A 25,876-nucleotide genomic window follows, 5' to 3' on the forward strand; every position below is an offset into this window, starting at 1 on the left:
ACTAACCTGGACACACACACACACACACACACACACACACACTAACCTGGATATATTTTTCTAGCATTGCTTTCAATTTAAGATAATAGAAAAAAAAATGTTTTCATTAATATGATTAATAAAGAATTAAAGTAACACAGAACAACAACAAACAATAGAGGTAGTTATGTAAAGTAACAGGATGTATTAAATTGAATAACAGGAGGATTTCTAGGGAGTAACAGAAGGATTTCTAGAAAGTAACAGGAGGATTTCTAGGGAGTAACAGGAGGATTTCTAGGGAGTAACAGGAGGATTTCTAGGGAGTAACAGGAAGCAATATAGAAAATAGCAGGAAAACATATAGGTCATTAGTTACATATATAGTTATAGAAAGAGTTAAATAAAGTAACATGAGTTACTGGAAGAGGTAGGCCACGCACCCAGTGGCATTGTGTTTGTGTTTTTAACGTTAGCAAAAACAGACGTCAAACTCGTTTGGCGATCACTGTAAGCTGTCCCAATGCGTTTAAAAAAAAAATAGCACACTATACATCTTAACAGCCGGAACACTAGTGGGTATGGCGACACTAGAAACAATGCTTTCCAGTGTCAGACCCATTGTGTTTTCTAGCGTTAAAAGCGCTAAACACGTGTAATAAACGCCAATGGGTATAAGCACTTATATGGAGTAACTATAGGAGTAATAGAGTGTAACAGAGAAATAGGCGGTAACAGGAGTTTTATCATTTATATAGTAAAAGGCGCCACAAAAGTCCATAGCGCCATAGAGTGGGGAGGTAAAGCACATAAAGACAACAGGCTAAGTAACGGATATACATCAAGCATAACAATGTGCACAAAGGTAATATAGGCAGGGTGTAGAATAGGGGTCGTAAAGAACATGGAGGAGGAAAAAGACTAGGACGCACAGGTGGAAGAGGTAGGAGCAGACAAATAGACAATAGGATGGAGGGCACTGCTCATGAGAACTCACAATCTAATGGGGAGGGCTGAGGCTGAGACATGAAGGGGTGTCAGAGTGAGAATGTGGGTGTAGGGAGGATGGGTCAGTGGGAGTGGAGATAGGAGGAAGACTGGCTTTGATGAAAAGGTGGGTTTTTAGCAACGTTTGAAGCATTGGAGGCAGGTGAAGAGTTTGATTGGACGTGAGAGCGTGTTCCATAGGTGTGGAGTGGCACGGGAGAATCCTGACGGCCGGAGTGTGATGTGGCTATGTGTGGGGTGATGAAGCGCCAGTCGAGGGAGGAGCCGAGAGTGCGGGACGGAGTGTGGAGAGAGAGGAGGTTTGAAATGTAGAGGGGAGAGGAAGGCTGCGGGCTTTGTAGCTGAAGAGTCTGAATTGGATTAATAAGGATGGGTTGTAGGGACTAACAGGAGGAATTATATGGAACAACAAGTTATAAGAGGAGGAACACATTCTCCAACAGAGCCCCCTCTTAAACAGTACAAAATATTCTGCTCCTGAACTTCCCACTTAAAAGTAACTATTGCTGTTATCTGGGCTAAAACAACGGATATGAAAAACACATCAATTAATTGAAGGGTTTGGAGTTACATGGAGGGGTTATACCATGTAACCCGAAGGATTAAATGGAGTCATAGCAGGTAATAAACAGTAGGACAGTATAGGCCGAGTTATATGAAGCAATATTAGAAATTATAAGAGATGTTATATAGAACAATAGTAAGAATAAGAAGATATTATAAAGAATAATAGGCGGAGTTATAGGGAGGGAACATGAGAGGTACAAATAAAAAAGTTATAAAGAGAGGGCTATTTGGAGTAAATGATAGGGATAGTTTATATGAAATAAGATAGATTGTAAGCTTGCGAGCAGGGGCCTTCTCACCTCTTTATCTGTTTTACCCAGTTTGTTTATTAGTTTATTATGTTTGTCCCCAATTGTAAAGCGCTACGGAATATGTTGGCGCTATATAAATAAATGATGATGAAATAATGAGTTAGAGGGAGGTACTATGAAGGCGTAGGAGGAGGAGAAATAGAGATATATATTATATAGAGGGATTGGAGTAGAATTAGAAGGAGATAAATGAATTTACTGACTTAAAGAGATGGGCTATACAGAAAAATGCAAAATATTCTCACATTAAATGATGAGAAGGGTGTTTTATTTTTAAACATCAATTAATTAATTCAGCCCAGGTAAGTTCAACAGTGAATTAAGTGGGTGCAGAGCATTGGAAGGGGTCACATATTATATACATGAACAGGAGTCTTTGGGTGCACGTTGCTGTATTCACAGTAGAAATGTCTCCAGCAGGAAAGTGGCTGCTTTGAATTACAGACAGAGGATTTACACGTCTCATACAGCAGATTGAAGTGCCCGTCTCTCTCATCCATCTTCTCCCCGACTCTGTTCCTGTGAGCTATGAGGGTTTGCAGGGAACAGTCCGATAATTAAAATCCCTTGTCGGCCGGCACAGGCACAAGGCTGGTCAACGGAGAAAACATTTTTCTTTCCCTTCCATTCCCCCGACTGCTCTCCCTCCGCCTCCGGAGAAAGCTGTACTCCACATATTGCTCCATTTCCCTTCGGCACGCACTCCAAGCATTGATTACCCGCCTGCGCCATCTATCACCTCGGATAGCTGGCAAATTACTCTGCTACCAACATTCATTTTTCACCATCCTGCCTCCCTCCTAATCACTTTTTGTGCTTCTAAGGCTGTTTATATCCACTCTCCTCTATCTCATACTGTCGCACCTGCCACCTGCATAACATAGCGTTCATTAAACTGCTCTAACATACAAGGTGGCGCAGTACTGCCAAACACAGCACAGTGCCCATTAAATAAATGTAATAACCCAGATTCCTGTTCCTACAACAGTGTGCAATACTCTGCAGAAAGAAGAATATTCTACCACTGTAGACTTTAAAGATGGCTACGGGCAGCAAGACGCTCCACACACCAAAGCGATGACCATTTACACCGTTCACCTCTTGTAAAGAAGAAATCAGTGTTCCCTATTTGCAAGCAAAGGTCTAGCAGATAAATAATCCAAATTACATTTCACAGGTTACTTTCAAATCGATGATTAGTGTTGGAGAATTATATTTTAACACTGATATTTTTCTTTTTCCAGAGCCTTACACGAGTTGATCCAGTCTTTCAACATGTTAGTCAACTGCCTACATCTGTTGTCAATATAGCAACACTTGTGGTTTGCCAAATTAGACAGATCAGGTCACTCGTGGGTCATGCCAAGCAGCCAAATCAAGGGGGACGCCACTAGACACAACTGGCTGACGAGCCTGCACACAATTGGGCTTTTATCGCTCAGAATGATCACTGGGGGCTAGATTTACTAAACGGCGGGTTTGAAAAAGTGGAGATGTTGGCTATAGCAACCAATCAGATTCTAGCTGTCATTTTGTAGAAGGTACTAAATAAATGACAGCTAGAATCTGATTGGTTGCTATAGGCAACATCTGCACTTTTTCAAACCCGCAGTTTAGTAAATATACCCCTGGGTGTATGAAGCAACTCGGACGTGGTAGAGCCGGAGCCACTTTGGTACATTTCCACCATACTGACTGACCAAACATGTGGCTATCTTTACAAATATGTTAAAAAAAAAAAAACAAAAACAAAAAAAAAAGAATAGCGTTGCATCGTTTCACATTTTACATTCTACCAGTGTGATTACAATACATTTCGATCCTGGAAAAGGCTGGATTTTGGGTACAACAGTGTCACGCCCAAGACAGTTATTTGCGTGGACACCCTGAGAAAACTCAACACTTGTATTGCCGATTCCTTATACGAATGCGGGAATTTCTCAGCCAGCATTAAACCGTACATGGTTTTAAAATGTGGCAATGTCATTTCCTGGCATGACGAGTTGGGGGTAGATCACTCGCCTATCAGAACAACCCCAAGTTAAGAAAAGAGGCATGATAAGGTACACGTTACCACAATGGATTACATGCTAACATGATGGCAACCGGTCCCGAGCGATGGCGTAGGTTACGTTAAAGCTGTCACATAGCAGGGTGCTTTCAGTGTTTTAGAACTTTTTTTTATATATATTGTTCTTGCTCTCCCAGTCTCTCCCTCGAAATGCAGTTTCTCTCACTCCCCCGTCTTCCCCTCTCTATCATCCATCTCCCCTCCTCTCCCTCTCTAGCCTCCCCGCCCCCCCATTTTAATTTTCCAGGCTGTGCTCGGCTGTGGGGTACGAGCTAACATTTTTCTTCCCTTATTGTCAGGCGGATCGCTGTGCTCTCAGCTCCCAGGGATGGCAAAAGCCAATCAGCTCGTCTATGGATTAAAGATTGTTGTTTACTGCTGGGGGACCATTGATCAAGTAAATGACTTTATGTTAATGAAGAGAACCGCTGCACTCATTACTCTTCGCTGGCCTCTGACAGGTCCTGCTAGAGATGCAATTTTCAGTCGTCGTCCCCCCCTCCCTGCTGGTAAAGAAACGCTTCTGACTGGGGATACCTGCAGATCCCGTCTTCCTATTCTCCCCGATTGTACATATTCGGTTTATCGCGGTCTCAATGCTCATTTAGTGAACCCCACTGAGTATCACCATGTGCTACAATATGTGCAACACCAGGACTTTCTTGTACCGATTCTCCAAAATGTGCAAAGGCCACGCTATCTTGTCCTTCTAACCTTATTCACGTCCTGACAATCTCAGTTTGGTTCTCATAACATTCAAAGTCCTGCTCAGATCCTTCATATCCTGCTAAATATTTATCTTCTCAAGATACATCTTGCTATTTTGGTAACCTGTGTGGTGTCGCAGTTCCTCCATCTTGTTTTGTGAGGCTCCATCTTTCCCCCATCTTGTGCTATTAACCATCAAATCGTGTAGCGGAACCACTTGTCTTGCTCAACTTCATTTTAGTACCATAAATAATATTTTCCCCATAATAATATCTGCCTGGAGCTGGTGGGCTCCATCATGTCCTAAAGCCTCTATGCCAACAGCCATCTTGTCTGGCTCCCCTTGAGACTGGTCTGCAAAGTTCCACCTCTGAGGGTTTTTGTCACCAAACAAACATGGCTACCTCCAATACATGCACAGTCAGTTTGGGGCCCAAATCTTGGTCTTTATGGACCGTATTTTTAACTAAAAGCAAGCATTTCCTAAGTCTTGTCCACCAAACTTCCAAACCTCTCTCCTTTAAGGTCAGTTATGTCCTACTATATTAGCATATGTGTCTCCATTTTGTCTTGCTAAAATGCATATTGCCCCAGCATGATCAGAATGAAACAACTCGTCTAAATCTGTCTGCACCACAACGGACATGTATTGCTTCTAATATAAATAATATTGCATGCAAAGCAAGTGAATAATATGAAGCAAAATAAATAGGGAAGAGGTGGGCAGCACGGTGGCAAAGTGGTTAGCACTTCTGCCTTACAGCACTGGGGTCATGAGTTCAATTCCCGACCATGGCCTTATCTGTATGGAGTTTGTATGTTCTCCCCGTGTTTGCGTGGGTTTCCTCTGGGTGCTCCGGTTTCCTCACACACTTCAAAAACATACTGGTAGGTTAACTGGTAGTGGATTTAGATTGTAAGCTCCAATGGGGCAGGGACTGATGTGGGCGAGTTGTCTGTACAGCGCTGCGGAATTAGTGGCGCTATATAAATAAATGGTGATGGTGATGATAATGATGAAGAGGAGATAAACGGTAGCAGCTATGATTACCATGATCATCACCAATTATTTATATAGCGCCACCAATTCCACAGGCTGTACAGAGACTAGTTGTTATTCACATCAGTCCCTGTCCCATTGGAGCTTATAATCTAAATTCCATAAAACACACACACACACACATTAATTTTCTCAGCAGTCAATTAACCTACCAGTATGTTTTTGGAGTGTGGGAGGAAACCGGAGCACCCGGAACAAACCCACGCAAACACGGGGAGAACATACAAACTCCACACAGATAAGGCCATGGTCGGGAATCGAACTCATGACCCCAGTGCTGTGAGGCAGAAGTGCTAACCACTAAGCCACCGTGCTAACCACTAAGCCACCGTGCTACCATCTTCGCTTGAGGTTAAGCCCATGAATCCACCACTTCTTCTGTAGTGTTTACACCCTGATAATATCAGTTACAAGAGCACGGCATCACCTGGAAGCTCTCTCTAGCACCGAGTGGAATGTGACACTACCTCTGAGTGTCCTGTATTACCCTCTGCTATTCTAACACGGGGCCCTTCTCCTCCACAGGGCTAATTGAGGACTGGATTTCTGCTGGAGATAAAAGCCCTCTGGGGATGGAGCTGATAATTACCAAACTCATTCGACTTTGGGAGCTCAGCTGGGATTTGAACCCAGGTCTGCGTAGGTCAAAGGTTAATGTGGTAACCTCAGAGACCCTCTCAAACTAGCAGCCCCCCCTCTAATACTCAAAATCACCAAAGACTACAAGTATTTCTTATGCACACGCACATGCAGTGATCGGTTATTTATACAATTGTGCTAATCCATACACAATACACTATGTTCACACACACGTATCCTGTTACACACATGTATGGACTGGATATTTCTTTAGCTTATGTAGCATATACAAACCAAAACCCTGGGCTTATTGCACACTTCCAAGTGAACAAAAACAAACACACATTTTAATTTGCATTAAAAACACACATATACTTGGAGGTTTGCCGACAAATAGTGAAAAAGCAACACTGGAATGATTTCATTTAAAAAATGTTTTTTTTTTTTTTTTATATAAACACTAAAAAGAAAACAAAAAACTCATCTTGTAGGTTACATCTGATTATTTGTACATTACTTTTTAAGCATAAATGTGGAAGTAAAACCAATGTCTCACAGGCACACATCAAAATTACATCACATCAGTATGCTCCATATCACCCCTTATAGCCACTGTCTTCAACATCACCCCAAAAATGTGGTGCTACAGCTCACATCTCATAAATACCCCTACTATTGACACCATGTACATGGAGAGCAACAAGTCACAGTCACTCCCCCAATGACATCATCTAATTCTAGTGGCACAAGTCACAGTCACTCCCCCAATGACATTATATAATTCTAGTGGCACAAGTCACAGTCACTCCCCCAATGACATCATCTAATTCTAGTGGCACAAGTCACAGTCACTCCCCCAATGACATTATATAATTCTAGTGGCACAAGTCACAGTCACTCCCCCAATGAAATCATATAATTCTAGTGGCACAAGTCACAGTCACTCCCCCAATGACATTATATAATTCTAGTGGCACAAGTCACAGGCACTCCTCCAATGACATCATCTAATTCTAGTGGCACAAGTCACAGGCACTCCCCCAATGACATCATCTAATTCTAGTGGCACAAGTCACAGGCACTCCCCCAATGACATCATCTAATTCTAGTGGCACAAGTCACAGGCACTCCCCCAATGACATCATCTAATTCTAGTGGCACAAGTCACAGGCACTCCTCCAATGACATCATCTAATTCTAGTGGCACAAGTCACAGGCACTCCTCCAATGACATCATCTAATTCTAGTGGCACAAGTCACAGGCACTCCCCCAATGACATCATCTAATTCTAGTGGCACAAGTCACAGTCACTCCCCCAATGACATTATATAATTCTAGTGGCACAAGTCACAGGCACTCCTCCAATGACATCATCTAATTCTAGTGGCACAAGTCACAGGCACTCCCCCAATGACATCATCTAATTCTAGTGGCACAAGTCACAGGCACTCCCCCAATGACATCATCTAATTCTAGTGGCACAAGTCACAGGCACTCCCCCAATGACATCATCTAATTCTAGTGGCACAATTCACAGTCACTCCTCCAATGACATCATATAATTCTAGTGGCACAATTCACAGTCACTCCTCCAATGACATTATATAATTCTAGTGGCACAAGTCACAGTCACTCCTCCAATGACATCATATAATTCTAGTGGTACAAGTCACAGTCACTCCTCCAATGACATCATATAATTCTAGTGGCACAAGTCACAGTCACTCCTCCAATGAACACATCTGTTAACACATATCCCATCCTGATAGACTGCGCTGCGCTACATAATACATACTATATCAGAAATGTGAAGGACATTACAAAGTCTCACAAGTACTTTACCAAACTCTCTATATGCAACTTTTTAAATATTATATATGTCCCTGTTTGATTCCAGGTCTACACACACTCAAACATCTAGGGGTAAATGTATCAAGCCGAGAGTTTTCCGGCGGGTTTGAAAAGTGGAGATGTTGCCCTTAGCAACCAATCAGATTCTAGCTTTCATTCTGTAGAATGTACAAAATAAATTATATCTAGAATCTTACAGGTTTTTCAAAAACCGCCAAAAAACTCTCAGCTTGATACATTTACCCCCTAGAGTCCAAATATATATATATATATATATATATATATATATATATATATATATATATATATATATATATATATATATATATATATATATATATATATATACACACACACACACATATACATACACACACACACACACACACACACACACACACACTGTAGTACATATAATCAGACAGTTGCATTCATACACAAGGCTCTCCATACTATAAAGGCAGAGAGCGTATTGGGTTATTCTGCTAATTTTACAAACGGTTTGACCATAAATAGTCTTGTTTCAAACACAGGGCCAGGAAGGAGCTCTTCAATGGAGATCAGATTACACTCACCTCTTCAGTGAGGTATTTTCGCTAGGAGTCAGTGGCCCAGGCCCCATCCTAAGTGAGAATTGGGGGCCTCCGACCTCTTCTCCAATTTCCTTCTTCCCCCAGTGTGGCACATGTACAGCTAGTTCTGACCCCAGTGTGCGTTACATACATACATACATAAACAAGTCGTGTGATAAGCAGAGACAGGCCACTGGTGATACACAGTGCAGAAAGCAAGTTCATAGGGCAAGTGTTTCATGTAATTCTAAAGACTATTCATACCAATGTAAACCTTCACACCACAACTAAACTGAAATAACGGTCCCATCACTGGCAAAATAAACAGAAACAAAAATAATCAGGATTATTTTAAAAACAAACAAACAAACATAGGAAAAGCAATATAAAGTAATGTAGCACAACAGAATAGTGATTGGCAAAAATAATAATATGGTATAAAACATGTTGCATTCTAAAATAAGCAAGCCATGACATTGTTGGGTAACATAGCTTTCTAGTTTGGCATCATTAGATAATTAGCCTAATTCAGAAAACTATGTTATGCTAGCCTCACACATGGCAATTTCAGTAGTCAATTTGGTGGTTTTAGACCAAATTGACCAACGTGCGTAGGAGGTCAAATTAGTCAGAAAACAATTAATCTACCAGTAAGGCTGGCTACACACTATACAAAATTGCTCCCAATGCGATATCCTTAACGATTTTACCAACGGCTGCCCATTCTTGTGTACACACTAAACATGATTTACCTTCACATCTGTGCTCTTCATCTGTCATAACCATCGGCTGAAGAGACCGTAACTCTGCAGAGAGATCTATGGACACTGCTGGTCCTGAGTACATACACACCGCAGGATTGGAACGACATTGTTCCAGCGTTGATCAAGATTTTTAGCTCAGTTTAAAAATCAAATGAAACAATATGATGCGCTTTGGACCGCTCATCGTTGGAGCGTACACACTAATGAAATACCGGGCCGAACGGTCTTTATCATGTGATTGTCCCAAAAATCGCTTGCAAAGTCTTCAGTGAAGAAAGTCTAAAGAAATGCTTTGGCAAATGAAATGAATGAGAAAATGCTGCATTAAATAAATACATAAGTAAATTAAATACTATTGTGAAACTAGAAGCACCAGCATGCCCTTTTCTGCATTAATAATGCATTTATTTGCCACTAATGCCACGGCTATCTATGTGGCTGGAGGTCAGTACCCGATCACCAAAATACACCCGGCCGGCATGTGAGCATTGTTTGAAATTGTCTGAGCCCTCTCATTCATTTCTATGTGCATTTCAATAGGCTTTCTGCACCTATTGAAAATGCATTGCTTAATGAGAAGAATAGGAGATGCGTACATTTTCCGGAGAGCAGAATCGCCCCAAGTTGCCTAAATTTAAAATTACATTTGTAACAGATTGGAGAGTTTGTGGAATTACTTAACAATTTAAGTATGCCGATGTTAGGAGATTTTAATTCCATCGTATATTGATGGATCTCCCCAATACCTTTAATGTGCAGCTTCTTTGGCTTTAGAAACACATTCCACTTCTTGATTTGAATTGCGTAAACAATTTAAGGGGTTCTTCCTGTTCTTACTACTACCTATAAAGAGTCGTCCCCCATGTCGCCTGTGTCACTTAAGAGTAAGGTTGGGAACGACTTTCACCAAAGTCCTCACCAACTCCTCCCCTTTATATATTTTTGACCTCGTCACAAGTTACACTCCCCCTCACCCTCTTCTATCTGCCTCTAACCTACCCCTCTCCTACGCTCTAGTAACCACCTCTCACTCCTGCCTCTAAGACTTCTCCCGTGCTGCTCCTCACTTATGGGTCGCCTTACTCTGTCTGATCAGACTCTCCTCTAACCTACAACTGCTTTCTCTTGACTATAATCTATCCTACTCCCACCTGATACTACTCCTACTGGATGTTCTACCAGCTTCGGTCCCACATGCCCCTATTGTCTCAGCATTGCCCTCTCCCTCTAGGTGCCAAGCTCTCTCAAGCAGTGTCCTCTTTACCCTTTGTCTCGTATCTGCACCTCGTTCATCAACCTCATCTGACCCCTTCTGTTTTATGTGCGTGTTTTATGTAACTCTGTCTGGCGCTGTGGACTATTGTGCGCCTTACACAATGAGAATGATGGGGACAGTGTAAACCTGAAATTACGGTCCTTCATCCATAGGACTGCCATTGACTTTCTGTCTGGATCCTCTCCTCACAGAGATAGAGTTAATCCGGATATAAAAAATAAAATAAAATCTAAATATATAAATATCAAATAAAAATAAAATGGTCTACATTAATGACATCTTCATATTCTTTCCTGATATGTCCTCTCACAGGTTACTTGATAAGACTGTACTACAATGTCTATGAGACAAAGACCTCTATAGTAAACTGGATAAATTTAGCAATCCCAGGCCTCTTTTGTGGGGTACATTTTTTTTGACATCTAGTCCCCAGATGGACCCAGACAAAGGCTAACCCTCTTAAATAGTCCCCTAAAGCATTCTCTGCTTTCCTCACTTTGAAAAAAGATTTTTCTTCTGCTCCAGTAACTGGTCACTTACCTATCCATGTGCTGTACTCCCACTTACCCAGGATCTGCACTCTCCCGCAGAGTGTTTTATTATGGGTATGTGTGTTTTATCATAAGAATGTGAATTTGGGCAAATTGAGTCTCTATTTAGGCAACACTGCCCTTTCACCAGTTGCTGACCAACAGGTTTTATAATTTAGCTCTTGGAACTATTCTAATGTCAACTGAATCACTATGTAATGATCCAGTTTGTTTGACTGTTTCTCTTGACCTGATCTTCTCCTGTTATTCTGTTTTTCACCTGTGCCGCCTGACCCCGACCCTGACCTTGGATTGGATTCTGATTTTGAGTCTAAGCTACCTGTTGTGACCTCAGATTATATTCATCTATCTGTCAGCAGTCACCTATGGAGAGTAGTCGCTGAGCGGTGACCTGTGGTTCTCCTGCAGAAAGGTCATCATTCTCTTGCAGCATTCCCTATTGAAGACAGAGGATTTCCATTAGACTCAGGAATATGGATCAGCCAGTGGCAATTGCCAGTGGTATACTGGGTCCACATCGGAGAAAATGTGCGACAAACACCATATAGAATTGTATAATATTATTAAGCAACATTTATTAATCACCAATATTTTACATAAAGCTGTAGAATTAGTAAAAGATGAAATCACATGGAGAATTAAAGTTCATTAAGGGCATTAAATGAGTGAAATATTACCATTGATTTTGAATAAGTTCAATTTCATGTAGTGAACGAGGATCACAGTTGAAAGCATGTAGATATAACATGGTTTAGGAGTGAATGTGGACTAAGGGGGGGGGTCTGGACTTTTTGTTTAGAATGGGGTGGATTGTAAACCCTGACCGGTAACATAATCCAGGTTACCCCTCCCATCCAGCTACTTTACTCTGCTCACCCCTCCCAACCTCACTGATCACATTACCCAGCTCATCTACTGTTACTTCCTTTAAACCCCCTCTATAGCTTCTAACCTTACCTGCCTCACCCACCACCACCCACTGGGACAGCTTACTCCCTACCCTCATTCCTCTCTACCTTTCCCCAATAAACATACCCCCCCCCCCCATCCTGTACAGCAGCACTGACCCTCTCCCACGCTGCTGCAAACCCTAGAAAGTATCCACCTCTTGTACCCTCCGCAGGCATGATTTAAAGGAGGAATGATGCCGAAGGAAGATAAGATGCCAAAGAGCCCAACCTCCATCCACAACCCTTTAAAGAAGCTGAAAGTTGACTTCTCCACAGACCCCCTCACACAAAAATAGACTGGAGAAAAAAGGTAGACATGTTGGTCTCAGACCAGGAACTGGACAAACAGCTTGTCGAGGTGGATGAGTTTCCTGATATGTCAGCTGTTTCGCCCTTTAGTCAAATGTACCCAACTGGCATGGCGGCTGAGAACTTGTAGACCACAACAGATTTCTGTCAGGTATCACGAACACTGTTGAACCTGCATTAAATCAGCCAAGGACACTTCCACTGCATTTCTGGAGGAAAACTTTATCGTGAAAACCTTTAGGTCGGGCAGGACCTCAGGAAATAATCGTCTCCCAGCTGAGCTCTGTGTAGCACTGTGTGAAGCGCCAGGGAATCTCATTGGCCTGGACCTGCTACAGCTGTGCTTTGCCTTTGTCCCTGATGGAGAAGATAATCACAATCTTGTATAAGTGGATGGGGAAGCAATTGCTTAAAAACTGGCATCCCATCTCTCTCCTGAATGTGGACTACAAGATAATTTTCAAAGTGTTAGCCAATAGGTTACAGACTGTAATTGGAAAGATTGTTCACCTGGACAAGTCCTGTTGTGCAGGATTGCAGACAACCTTGGCCATAGTGCACTATATCAGGTACTGCCAAGTGCATGGGGCCCTGGTGGTCTTGATCAGGAGAAGGCCATTGATTGTGTTTTCCCATAGTTTACACTGGAAGAATTGTTCTGTTTATACGTTAAATCTTTCTGTATCAGGCAAGGCTGTCCTCTTGTCCCCTGTCGTTTTTGGTTGCATAGAGCTCTTCACTGAGTACATCAGGCAGAGCCCAGAAATCATCGGGATCGCCACACTGGGACGATCATCATTAGCTATTTATCTAGCAGCGCTAATTCCGCAGCACTGTACAGAGAACTTATTTATATCAGTCCCTACCCATTGGAGCTTACAGTCTAAATTCCCTAACATACACATACGGAGAGACTAGGGTCAATTTTGATAGCAGCCAATTAACCTACCGGTATGTTTTTGGAGTGTGGGAGGAAACCCATGCAAACACAGGGAGAACATACGAACTCTACACACATAAGGCCATGGTCTGGAATCGAACTCATGACCCCCGTGCTGTGAGGTAGAAGTGCTACCCACTAGGTCACTGTGCTGCCCAAAGACCATACAAAAAAGATGATGTCACTGCCTTCTTTGCAGACCAGTGTTCCATGCCAACACTAATACAGATCTGCAAAGACTTCAACTGAGCTTCAGGGGCAAAAGCTAACTGCAGATAGTCAGAGGAGACACTCTTCGGCAGTTGCATGTCATCCAATGCACCCTCCTCACCCAATATCAGACCATACTTCATCAAAATTCTGAGGTTCTGGTTTAGAGAAGATGCTGGGACAAAAAATTGTACTATGATCCTTCCCATTCTGCAGTACAATGACAGGCATGACCTCTTCTGATCAATGCTTCACTTCATCTGGGGCTCCAAAATGGACATAATAAAGTGAGTAGTAGTGTACAAGGAGACCTTCCAAGGCAGGAAAGGGATTTTGATATTTCCACCATGCCTTTATAGGACCCCAATTTGAGCAGCAGCTCTGCAGACAATTCCATGTCTCATTATTTCATTCTGACCCTCTGGAGATGGATTGGCTGGGACAGTTCATTTTCTTACAACTTGGACGTTTCCTTGGTTTTACATGGATGTTTGAAAGTTTGTGATTGAACACCAACTGGATGGAGTTAAGCAAACTCGCAGAAACCAAAACTATCCACAAGCTCATCAGGGCACGTTTGAGTCTACTCCAGGGCTCACTGTTGCCACAATAAAGGCCGTTTTAGAAAATAAGGCTTTCAGCAGGTACAAAGACATGGCATGTATGGTTATCCAAGGGGGCCCGGCTCTCAGGTCTTTCACCTGTGCACATCTTCTGGGAGTGTGCTTCAGCACAGGTCCTGTTGAATACCCTGGAACTCATGACCCAAGTGCTGGGAGGCTAACTGCTAGACCATCGTGCTGCCCATGGAACCATAAGGCCCCTTAGGAAGCAGGTAATGAAAGCTATAAGACCAGATAGGGGAGAGGAGCAAAGTCTACCAACTGTCCAATTCTGATGCAACAGTCACGAATTTGGGGTCTGTCCAGAGCAATTAGGGATTTGTCGCAATTGCACAGACAGTTAGGAGGTATGCCCCACTTCATCCTTCTCTGTTACCGTGAAGGAACTGTGTGCAACAAATCCATCCCTGCTGGTGACTATACAGTACAGTGCTTACCACATAGCCCATGCATGGTCATATGCTGCACTGTTATTACACGCTGGGCTCCTGTAATCAGGACTCTGCACATGCTTCTCCGACAGCCTTTGGTGCTCGGCCACACGTGAGAACGACATCTGACTGCAATAAGCCCACAGCCCATCAGCATCAACAGAGAGAGTTTCCCGAGAGTAGAGGTAAAGCATTTTTAATAACACTTGATGGGGGAGCATTTTAGTGTAGTCATATTGGATAGGTGGATGGCTGATTGGATGGGGGCTTCTCTTTGGGAATAGGATATCTGACTGGGTGAAGTTGCAGTAGGGGTTACTGGGGACCATAATAAAGTGGGGTGGGGGCAAATCAAAATGAATATTTTTGTGGAGGAGGGACGGGAGTTCCTTGGAAATATGATGGTGGGGGCAGTAGGGAATAGATTTCTGTTTTACGATTTCTGTTCTACGAGTGACATAGTCTTCAGAGGAGGTTGACAAGAGACGTAGTTCTATGTTAATTTAAATAGAGTGACCTGGTGGATAGGTGCCGGGAATGCAATGGGAAAGGATTTTGGCACAGACAGATCAGGAACAGGGGAGGGGAACTAGTGCTACGGCCACACTGGGTTCATAATCTGGCTTTGATGGTAGATAAAAGGTTTGTGCAGTATAGAACTTAGTGTGTAAGCTCCAATGGGGAGGGACTCATATGAGTGGTTCATATACAATTGTCCGATATCAGAAATAGACAATACAGAGTCAGATAGGAATAAAATCAATATTTTTATATGCTTAAAAGCCTTTTTCTAATGCTCACTCTTATTAAACCTCAGGTTGAGCTGGGTCTTACTATACAGGAACAGAATACAATGATGTCCGGTTTGCATTAACAGATACACTAGAAAAAAAAAACAAAAAAACCTCATGCACAATGAAATATCGAGTTCAGCCAGTTATGCAGAGGTTAATCAGCTCGTAGTCACAGTTGGAAGTAATCGGATTGTCTTCCTCTTGCTAGCAAACACTCTGCCGCCTGGATCTCTCCTTGTCCCCCAATTAAAATAAAATGGGGGAAATAAGCCATCACATGGAACAGCTTAGCGTTTAGCCGCAGTTACTCGCGCTCCGGTGATCAAATGTGGTCAGTGACAGCCACGCAAGGTGAGTTCACTTGTAAAGCGGTCCGGCGAGGGTCAACGTGAGGACAAGTCACCTTTACTATCCACATGTGGCTAAAGGGTTATACAGCCTGAGGCGAAGACCACGTCCTCTAATACAGACAAGCAGCACATTCAATAACAATCTTATTGTCACACAACCAAGTAACAAAAAGTATTTTTTCCAATGCTCCAGACACACCCCAGAGAACGAATATATTTCCCATAGTCTCCTAATTTCTCCTTCGTGTTATCAATGTGGAGGCAGCAAATTAGAGGGTTGATCCAACACATTTAGCAAATGGAGGGTTTCCTACCAAGAAACCCCCCAGTAAGCTGTTGCAAAGAGCCAGCTCATTACTTTTTGTGCTAGTTTTTGCCACAGCAGAACTGCAGAGAAAATAAGCACACTGCAAGCCATCCATATTGCTTCAATAGAGATCTATGGAAGCCCGACTGATCGTGTTAATGCCAAGATCTGCAGCTAACGCCGTCTGTCCGATCCAGGTTAACAGGGTAACAGAATTATGGGAAGTCTTCTTGTTTCCCTGCAGTTACAAATTCGCTTTCTGACATTGGTAGCTGGTTATTTAGTGTCCAGGAAGGGGGTGGCAGGACTGATTAAGAAGGGATTGTCCAAAGTGACCTCTATAGGGATACTTATCAATAAATAATTATTTTTATGACAATATACTCATTTTTAATAAACTTTTCTGATGTTGTTGCAGGTTTAAGAAAATCCTTTAAATGCTGGCAAAATCCTCATAGGTGACTGTTAGAAGGTAGAATATCTCATCCACTGATCTTTCAATAAAAGCTGAAAACACATTGGGGATCATTTATCAAAAACAGTTCAACAAGTAACGGTTATCTGCTTTCATGTTTTAAACTGCACATACAATGACAGATAGGATCTGATTGGCTGCTATTATTTTATACACACTTACCTGTAGAGCAGTTTTCATAAAAAGTGCAGAGACAGACCCACTCCCTACTTTTCTTACCCTCTATAATTCCTAATGGTTTGTTTGAACCTATCCGCTTTTAATGTGTGTTTTAACCATTAGTAACCAAGTTCACACCATTGCATTCTAAAATCTTGATACTGCATGCTCTATTTTTCATGTTTTAATGCATTCTACCAATACAATAGATTACATGGGCTAAGAACAGACTAAGAAAAGAACGAAAACATGGTAAACATGCAAACGTACACATACAATATACTGATGTTCCACAATCTAATATTGTTACAGAACTCAGGGACATATAACAGAGAAACTTCTAAAAGCCAGAGACAATCCCATTTCAAACACCAATTAAAAAAAAACACAAAGTCTTTCCTTTAGCGAATAGTAATGAATAAAGACACAGATAATCCTGTTCTAAAACAGTCTTTATCTCGATATGCTATATAATATGCTGGTGTTACATATTTTATATTATTTTATGATTAACAAAATAAATGGATGTAAATCAGATATTTTAAGAACTATTCTACAGAGCTATATATTTTTTAGTTTAATAAAGATAAAATTGCAATGATATATTTACCTTTGGTGCTGTGTTACCTCAACATCCAAGTGCTGTGTTCCTATCTCCTACCACTACTTGCCTCAAGTTTATCAGAGAAGGTCATTGACACCTGCTCAGTCGAAAGAGGCTCACACTACTAGGAGAGAGGAGTACAACGCTGGAACATCGGATCTGTGAGACGCCAGCCCAGGGAACCATCAGATCAAGGTAGCACTGCGGCAACATTTTAGTTTAATCTCATGTTAATGAAATCTACCCAGAATTTATTTTTTATTTTGGTTTAGGGTGGAGTTATCCTTCAAGAATTTGCCCCTTATGGGCGATTCCCAATGCTGGACCGACCCTGTACGTAGGAGGCTACATCTTTAGTACATTGAGCATTTGAAGTTATGAATCAGGATCCGATTGGCCATAAAAGCTACCAAGGGAGCCTCTACAACACGTTTAGCACAAGTAAAATTATTTAATGGTCCTCAGATATCACAAAGTCCTTTATCAGATACGCTCATTTTGTAGATGGATGGTGAATGGATGGGCTTCATAACATGTATTGTTTTTAACTGTGTAAAGGGCCATTGTAAATGGACATACTGCAGTGTTCTTCATGATTCCCTGACAGCTCCTGCCGTCCTCCTAGTGATTTACTGGTCACCAATTTTAGGACAGTCCTACTGTACACAATGTACACCTGCTCGGGAATAACACACACTTCAGTGAGCAACATCCTCTGATCTCTATAGTTAATCAAGATGTCTGCTCCCTTGTCAGCTTTACTTCTAAAGAGTACTCATTTAATTTTTTTTTTGTTTTGTAAAGTAAACATTTTAAAATGATGTAATTATGTGTATAGTTTTCCGATACATACTGGGGAATTATTACGGTGTAAATATGTCGGAGCAGAGTGGTGAAGGCGGCCATTTTGAGTCAGGCATATCAATTCTCCAAGGACCAATTACCAACGTCCCTCATGAATATAGGTCCAGGCCACAAAATGTGTCTCCATAGTGTGTAGGTAACAGATTCGCTTTCCCTGATGGTGGTATTGCTTTCCTAAGCATGGACCTGTCACCTGCACACATCAAAGACATCTATTTTATGGGCTGAACATGTATGCAGACTATGAATTCGCTAGGAACTAATGACATCACAGAGGCGCTGCCTGACTTGTATACATGAGAGACAACTTATATTCAATACTAGCTGAAGTACCTGGAATTGCCTGGGTTTAAATCTTGAAGTTATTAAATTATCAATGAGTTGGATGTAACGGTCAACATTTTAAAAGTAATTAGCAGCCAAGACATCATCCAAATCCGTCCAGTGAAAGGCCCAGAATCCACGGGTCAAAGTACTGCCCAACGTACTGCAACGGGAGGTCTGACAGAGACCCTAACCCTCCTAAAACCTGACCAGGATCCAATTGGACCACCTCGTGTTGGTTTCATCCCAATCGGTGCAAGAGGGCCTGAGTGCATAACCAGACAGACAAACAAACAGACCAATGATTTTTATATGCAAGATAATGAGAAGCTACGTTTTCATGAACACAGATTCAGACCACAAACTCACTGTTTCCACTGTGTGTAGGTGACGGGGTTATCATAATATTTTGGAGGAGAGGTTTTACGAGAAAGCCCTGCTCCTGAAACCTGAAAATGGCTTCACTTAGCCAACAGAGGACTATGGAGCTTTAGAAAGAGCACCAATGTTTTTGGTAAACTTCACACCCTTCATGTTTGATAAGCCGTGGACAAAGGTTGGGACGTTTACCCTGAAACATGCTGCTGGCTACTCTAATAAAAAGATAGGATAGTAGTATACATGATTGGCACAGCGCCATGGCTCAGTGGTTAGCATTTCTGCCTCACTGCGCTGCGGTCCTGAGTTCGATTCCTGCCCAAGGCTTTATCTGTGTGTAGTTTGTATGTTCTCAGTGAGTTTCCTCTGGGTGCTCCGGTTTCCTCCTAGACACCAAAAACCATACTAGCAGATTAATGGGCTGCTGACACAGTTAACCCTAGTCTGTCTGAGTGTGTGGTAGGTAATTTAGACTGTAAGCTCCAATGGTGCAGGGACTGATGTGAATAACAAATATTGTCTGTAAAACACTGTGGAACTGGTGGCGCTATATAAATAAATAAATGATGATGATGATGATACTGAATGTGTGAAACCTCGCATTTATCTCCGGTACACAGTCCAGTCTACAATATAGAATGACGCGATTAAAATAAGCCAGATTGTGGGTGCACTTCGTATCAGTAGTAATATTGCTGTTTATTTATAAAACAACAGCCGTATTCCGTAGCTCAGTGCAATTAGAGAAATTGCAGACAGAAATATTGGCAGACATATACATACAGATTTACATTTACAGCTGCCACAACGGACTTACGTATTTATACAATGCAAATGGCATCCGTCTACCCTGGAAAGTTCTCCCCTACAGAAACAATGTGTATGCAAATCAGCAATATATGCAACTGGCCTTATCCTATTGATTACAATGATCCCCGCCTACGTATATCGGTTGTGGTGCAATCAGGATTTTTATTTTAGGCATTTCCCTGCATTATTTTGCCCTACAGAATATATATTTTCTGCCCTGATCACACGATTGTGATTGCAGAATATTGTTTATGAACGACCATCAATGTTTGGTCCACGGACACCACATATGTGCAGCGTGTTCTTGTGTAGCAGTATATTGGCTGTGACGTGACCCTGCCTTCCATATGGTGGGTTCCTCCAAGCCCACCAACACAAAGAATGAATGGGGAAAGACAAGCACAACCCTGTCCCCCTCTGGACCAGTGACTGGCAGCAAATGATGGATCACTTTGCTGGGCTTTAGTGTCAAGAGGGTATGACCTCTCAGCAGCCAGCCCTCCAGAGGCCAGATCTCTGCCTGTGACAGCCGGCATGCCAGCCACACAGAGCTGTCCGCATCAGGACCCCGGGACTTCAATTAAATGGCCCAGAATAAAAGATCCATCAAAACGGGGAGGAGAGAGGACCGGCAACTGGATCATAGTGATGTGTGAGACAGGCCAAGATTGATGAGAGGTGGTGGGGGGCAGCTGATAAAAGTACAATATGTTCTCCTCAGAGGTACAGAGAAAACAAAATCACAACACTCGCCTACACGAGAGCACGCAGCAATGAAACTATATATTTATCCAAAATTCCACGGACATAGGTGGTCGCTAGTTCTGAGAAGACAGGAATACAGTCCATAGCTACATGTCTACGCTAATGTATATGTGTGTGTAAATAATAATAATTTAAAAAATAAAAAAATATATATATATATATATATATATATATATATATATATATACATATACATATATATATATATATATATATATATATATATATATATATATATACATACACACACACACCATCATCATCATCATTTATTTATATAGCGCCACTGATTCCGCAGCGCTGTACAGAGAACTCACTCACATCAGTCTGTTCAATAAACTATGCTCACAAACTGTATTGTGTATTGGAGTTCTTATAATGAACAAATAACAAAGGTATTTATACACAGCGCACTTTGCTTTTTAAAATAAAAGGTTATCCTGAAATATATAAATGATAAATAGAAAACATTTACGTACAGAAAAACGGTCCATAGCGATCCCACGTAGGTGTGTACTATATCATGTGAGGCATCAATGTGTTCTGTTTATCCTGTGGTTCGCCATAGTTTTTAACCATCTAAAATACATAAGAAAAATTATTATTAAAACCAGAAATGGAAGAATAAAAAACAAAAACTAACAAAACAACTAAAAAAAAAGGTGGAGATGAAAGAAAATGCTGGAAAACACTAAAAAGAAGGACACATTTACCTCAGTTTATATGAAGAATATTCTCAGAAAGGTGAATAAAAAGCAAGATGGCGTAAACTACGCCAACATCAGAAGACCTATTTTCGCTGTATGCTTGTGAGCCATATACGATTTAAAAATAATATCAAACAATGAAACCTATAGGTGTCTGAGAAGCCAGGGAGCACAGTAAGGTCGGATAGGGTGTGGTCCCAAGTGTCGCCAGCCCTAATTAAAATAATCGTAACAAAAAGTGGAGGGAAATCCTGTGGTCAAAATTTATTTTTGGTTTCATATTTATTTTACGCCATTTTTTTTCTTTGTCAACTTTGGAGAATATCCTGAGGGTATCTGGGTGGACGGAGACCTTTGTGCAGTAGTTAAATATCATTTTCATGAGGACTGAGAGTGAAAGTGCCCAGGTGAAAGATCCAAGGCAGTGCAAAGAGGGATGCGGAGGGAAGATGTAAGAGGGAGGGGGGGGGGGGTCTTTGTTCCACTTGGTTGATCAGAGAACCCCCTTTGAGCCCAGCTGCTGCCATTACAATAGTTTGCAGCACAAGTCATGTGGGACTTGTTTGCGGTGCCCTTACAACAAACAGCTGCTTTAAAGGAATAAGGCTTCAGTGGAGACCATGCCGAGGTGTCCGCTCTCTGTGACCTGCAACTGACCTCCGGCAAAATGGCCGCTCTGAAATAAGGCCTCTGCATGTCATTAAATCCAAATGCAGGGGGCCAAATTGTAAAGAATGTCAGTAATTTAAGATTACCTGTTAGTAATTATTCTTTCAAACTCTTGTGAGATTGATACGATGATATTTTATTTAAAGCTTAATGTAGGTGATGTACGCAATGGCAGTGTTTCACAAAGACATGCTCCTGGGGGATATTTTGCCAACAATAATTCTTTGAGAAATTAAGGTGTACCCGTCACCCGTACACAAGTAGGGGCATCTATTTTACAGGCCCCAGTGATATTTTCCAGAATGCAGTCCGTCAATCCTTCGGAAGCCTTGATTTCACTGAGACAGGAGACTCGTTGTACAGACGTCCACTTTCCAGCATTCACAAGAACGCGTCCAATCACTTCACAACAAACCAATGATATCACTGAGGGACATTGGTGACATTATAGGCGGCATTTTCGTGAATAGGTCTGGAGTCCTCAATGTGGCTGTCTCCTCTGTGTGCAGAGGACAGGCAGGTTTTAAGGGACATTGAGGACAGAAGACCTCATTTAGAAATCCAGCTAAAGTGTGCAAATTGTTACACGGCCAAACCATATTCTAATACATGGGGTGCAAATGCAAATTTATTTCTTTTTTTGCATACTGGCTGCTTTTGCATATAGAACACAAATACTGAACAGCTTTATTTTAACACTGCAATTAAGTTGAGCGAGTTCAAGCCCCTCTCTCAACTCTAAATCTCTCCGAAATTTTAAATTTGCCACCTCTGCAGCACAACATGGTTTCGCCAATTTGCGGAACAGCAGCTTGGTCTACTCCCAAAGTTAAATAAGGCCCATAGAGAAAGCATAGATTCTTGTACTCCACCACTGTCAGGCATGGGAAACGCTGCTGGTGGCTCCCGGGAGAGAACGACTTGGCTGGGGAGTAGCTATCAGACACCAGGACCGGGAAAAGCTGTTTAGACCTGGGACGACGGGGCATGAGTGTCAAGGCTGAAGTCAATGGGTTAGAGATGATAGAATCGTGAGGGATGACACCATAGATGATATAAACAGGCAACCAAACAAGACTCCTGAAGTACCAGCAGAGAATCGAAATTCCAAGTTGTGCAAAGATTGGCGAGAGCCCTATAAAGGCTTCACAAAGTTGAGGTTTCTCTTAATTGACTTTAACTTTAGCAAAGTGCTAGTTGCAGTAAGTAAAAAAGAATGTGCAGTAGTCAGTGTTAATGGTGCACTGCCACCTGTCGTTTGTAGTTGGTATTGCGGTGGATCCTCATATGTTGCAGTTGTCAGTGTTGATAGGGTACTGCCACCTGTCGTTTGTAGCTGGTATTGCCGGGGATCCTCATAGCGTGTTTGTATTAAAGTTCATGATTATGCATTGTTGTAATCTTGAATTATTTGTTAAAAGTTGGGGCTTTTTTTTTTTACCCCTGCTCTCTTTCTCTAAATGTTCAGTGCACAAAGGATCCAATTTCTCCCTCCATTTGCATTCAGTGACCTCATTAGGAGCTGCCTTGCTGGCTTTAGTAACAGGCACCAACGGAACCTTATTAATCATCATATTTGCACTTATCAACATGAGAAAAAGCTGCCACAATGCATCCCTTGGGCTGAGCAAAATACAAATATTACTTGTATATGGAGATGGAACAGTGCCACCCAGTGGCCACATTATCATGGAAATTAGTAGAAAGCTTCTATATCACATATCCCTGTGGGAATTAGGGTTCTATTTATTAAACGTCAAAGAGTCTCAACTCTGATTGGTTGCTATGGGCAACACCTCCACTTTTCCATTTTTGATACATTTACCCTAGTTCTTCTTTCTAGTAACTATAATTTGAGCCCATTCCATAAACACCTTGTGATTGCGAGCGAGGAATTAATAGAAAGCAGAGGAGATGCCACAAGTTGGTTGAGCCAAAAAAGACCAAATATAAGACAATGAAAAAAATAAATTGGTTTCGCCAGTAAATACATTATTGACTGCCAAGGTTTACCCTTAGACATTCCTGCTTTCTTGAATGCTGGGTAAGGGAAGGTCCACAAATACTGTTAGAACTAGCGGATCGCTTGCATGCAAAGTTAAAAAAAAAAAGTTGGTTGACCAGATAAAGTCATCAATGCCTGGGAATAGTTACAAGACGATCATCCTATTGGACTTGGGAATAACGTTAAAATTCCCCAAACACTGTAAATAATTCCATGAATAACATTTTAATAAGACGACAAAGCAGGAATGTAAAGAAGGAATTTAAAAATTCTTTAGGAAGCGATGTTTGCGAATTTCACTCAGCGATATAGACTTTTGGGGGGATGGTTCTGGAACATCAAAGGAACATAAAAGTCATAATTCTAATGGTTTCTTGTGTGAAGCATGCTGAGGGCCCACTGGTAGATCCTATGGCAAATTAAATTGCCTGTCTGAGCCTGTGCATTCATGTTTGTCTCTGTTTTACCTGTCAATTCACATGATTATTCCCATTTACAGTATGCCCTTCAGACATTGTGGTCTGTATAACTATCACTAAGTGCAGTCACTGTGGGCCAGGTCCTGAAACTCTCCACCTACCTGGTCCAGCCAAGGACTTGGTAATAAAGAATGAGAAATCATCATCATCACCATTTATTTATATAGCGCCACTAATTCCCCAGCGCTGTACAGAGAACTCACTCACGTCTCCATATTCCTAAAGCAAGTGTGACACTTGGTCCAATTTCAACTATTGGCCTCTATTTGTCTGCACATGACGGACAGAGAAAAAGGGGGGCTCATCAAATCCTCAACGATTCAGGTTTTTTTAGGGGAAAAAAGAAAAAAAAAAAAGTATTTTCTGAAGCAAAAACATATAAAAAAGTAAAATAATCATAAATTGTATCAATCCGTTGTAAAAATCTCTCATGTGCCTTATTCCTTTCCAATCACCAGGCTGCAGTACTGCATCGCCTTGGGTTTGGGCAGAGTTCCATGTGCCAGGAACGTGACGCTTACACTGCCCGCTACGTGCAGGGGAATGGAGAGCCCAGGGGCAGCGTTATGAGGACTGATATAAGCAAGCACAAGAGGGCTCGTGTGACATTAACCCACAGCGGGCTGAACAGATCCTGGTCACCAGGGAGACTAGGAAGTGCCCATGGGCAACCAGAATATATCATGGGTGGCACACAAGGCTGGCATATCATGTTTTATGGGTGGCACACAAGGCTGGCATAACATGTGTGCAGGAGGGTACAAGGGTAGTATAATATGCTGGTCACCTGAGCTTTATAACCCAAGCATGATCTGCTATATTAGACTTATTGTGCAATTACACGATCACAAGTATGTGGACACCTCTTCTAATTAGCGTTTTTGGCCATTTCAGCCACACCCATTGCCAACAGGTGCAGAGGATCAAGCATGCAGCTACGCAATCTCCAACTGCAGCAGTAGAATGGTTCATAACACGGCATGGTCATAGGGTGTCACCTTTCCAACCAGTCAGTAGGTCACATTTCTGCCCCAGTCAGCTGTAAGTGCTGTTATTGTGAAGCGGAAACATCCCAGAGCAGCACCAGCCCCACTGTAAAGCGGAAGGCCAGACAAGGTCCCAAGACAGGGCCGCCGAGTGCTGAAGAACACAGGGCGTATAAATTGTCTGACCATGGTTGCAACACTCACTACAGAGTTCCAAACTGCCTCTAGAAGCAACGTCAGCACAAGCACTGCTTGTCTGGACCTTTATGGATCCGGGATTCCATGGGCGCGAAGCTGCACACAAGCGTCACATCACCATGCACAATGCCAAACGTTGACTGGAGTGGTGTACAGCACACCGCCATTGGACTCTGGAGCAGTGTAAACTCGTTCTCTGGAGCGAGACCAATCACGCTCCATCATCTGGAAGTCTGACAGA

The 25,876-nt window shown here is 42.0% G+C and overlaps 1 protein-coding gene across 7 annotated transcripts in view; it reads right to left on the reverse strand.

Moving 5' to 3' along the window:
• Positions 1-25,876, reverse strand: part of MEIS3 (Meis homeobox 3) — a 113,158-nt gene that overhangs the window by 81,592 nt on the left and 5,690 nt on the right. For 4 of the 7 annotated variants that reach the window (XM_075186863.1, XM_075186864.1, XM_075186874.1 and 1 more), the window contains exon 2: positions 21,071-21,170. In XM_075186863.1, the coding sequence (XP_075042964.1) occupies positions 21,071-21,085 (15 nt within the window). In that variant the 5' untranslated portion in view covers positions 21,086-21,170. Of the gene's footprint in view, positions 1-11,617; positions 11,735-21,070; positions 21,171-25,876 lie in introns of all 7 variants that reach the window. The other 3 variants (XM_075186868.1, XM_075186867.1, XM_075186869.1) reach the window with 2 other exon arrangements.

This window comes from Mixophyes fleayi, chromosome 9 (genome assembly GCF_038048845.1).
Source record: "Mixophyes fleayi isolate aMixFle1 chromosome 9, aMixFle1.hap1, whole genome shotgun sequence".
In the NCBI taxonomy this organism is placed as follows: Eukaryota; Metazoa; Chordata; class Amphibia; order Anura; family Limnodynastidae; genus Mixophyes; species Mixophyes fleayi.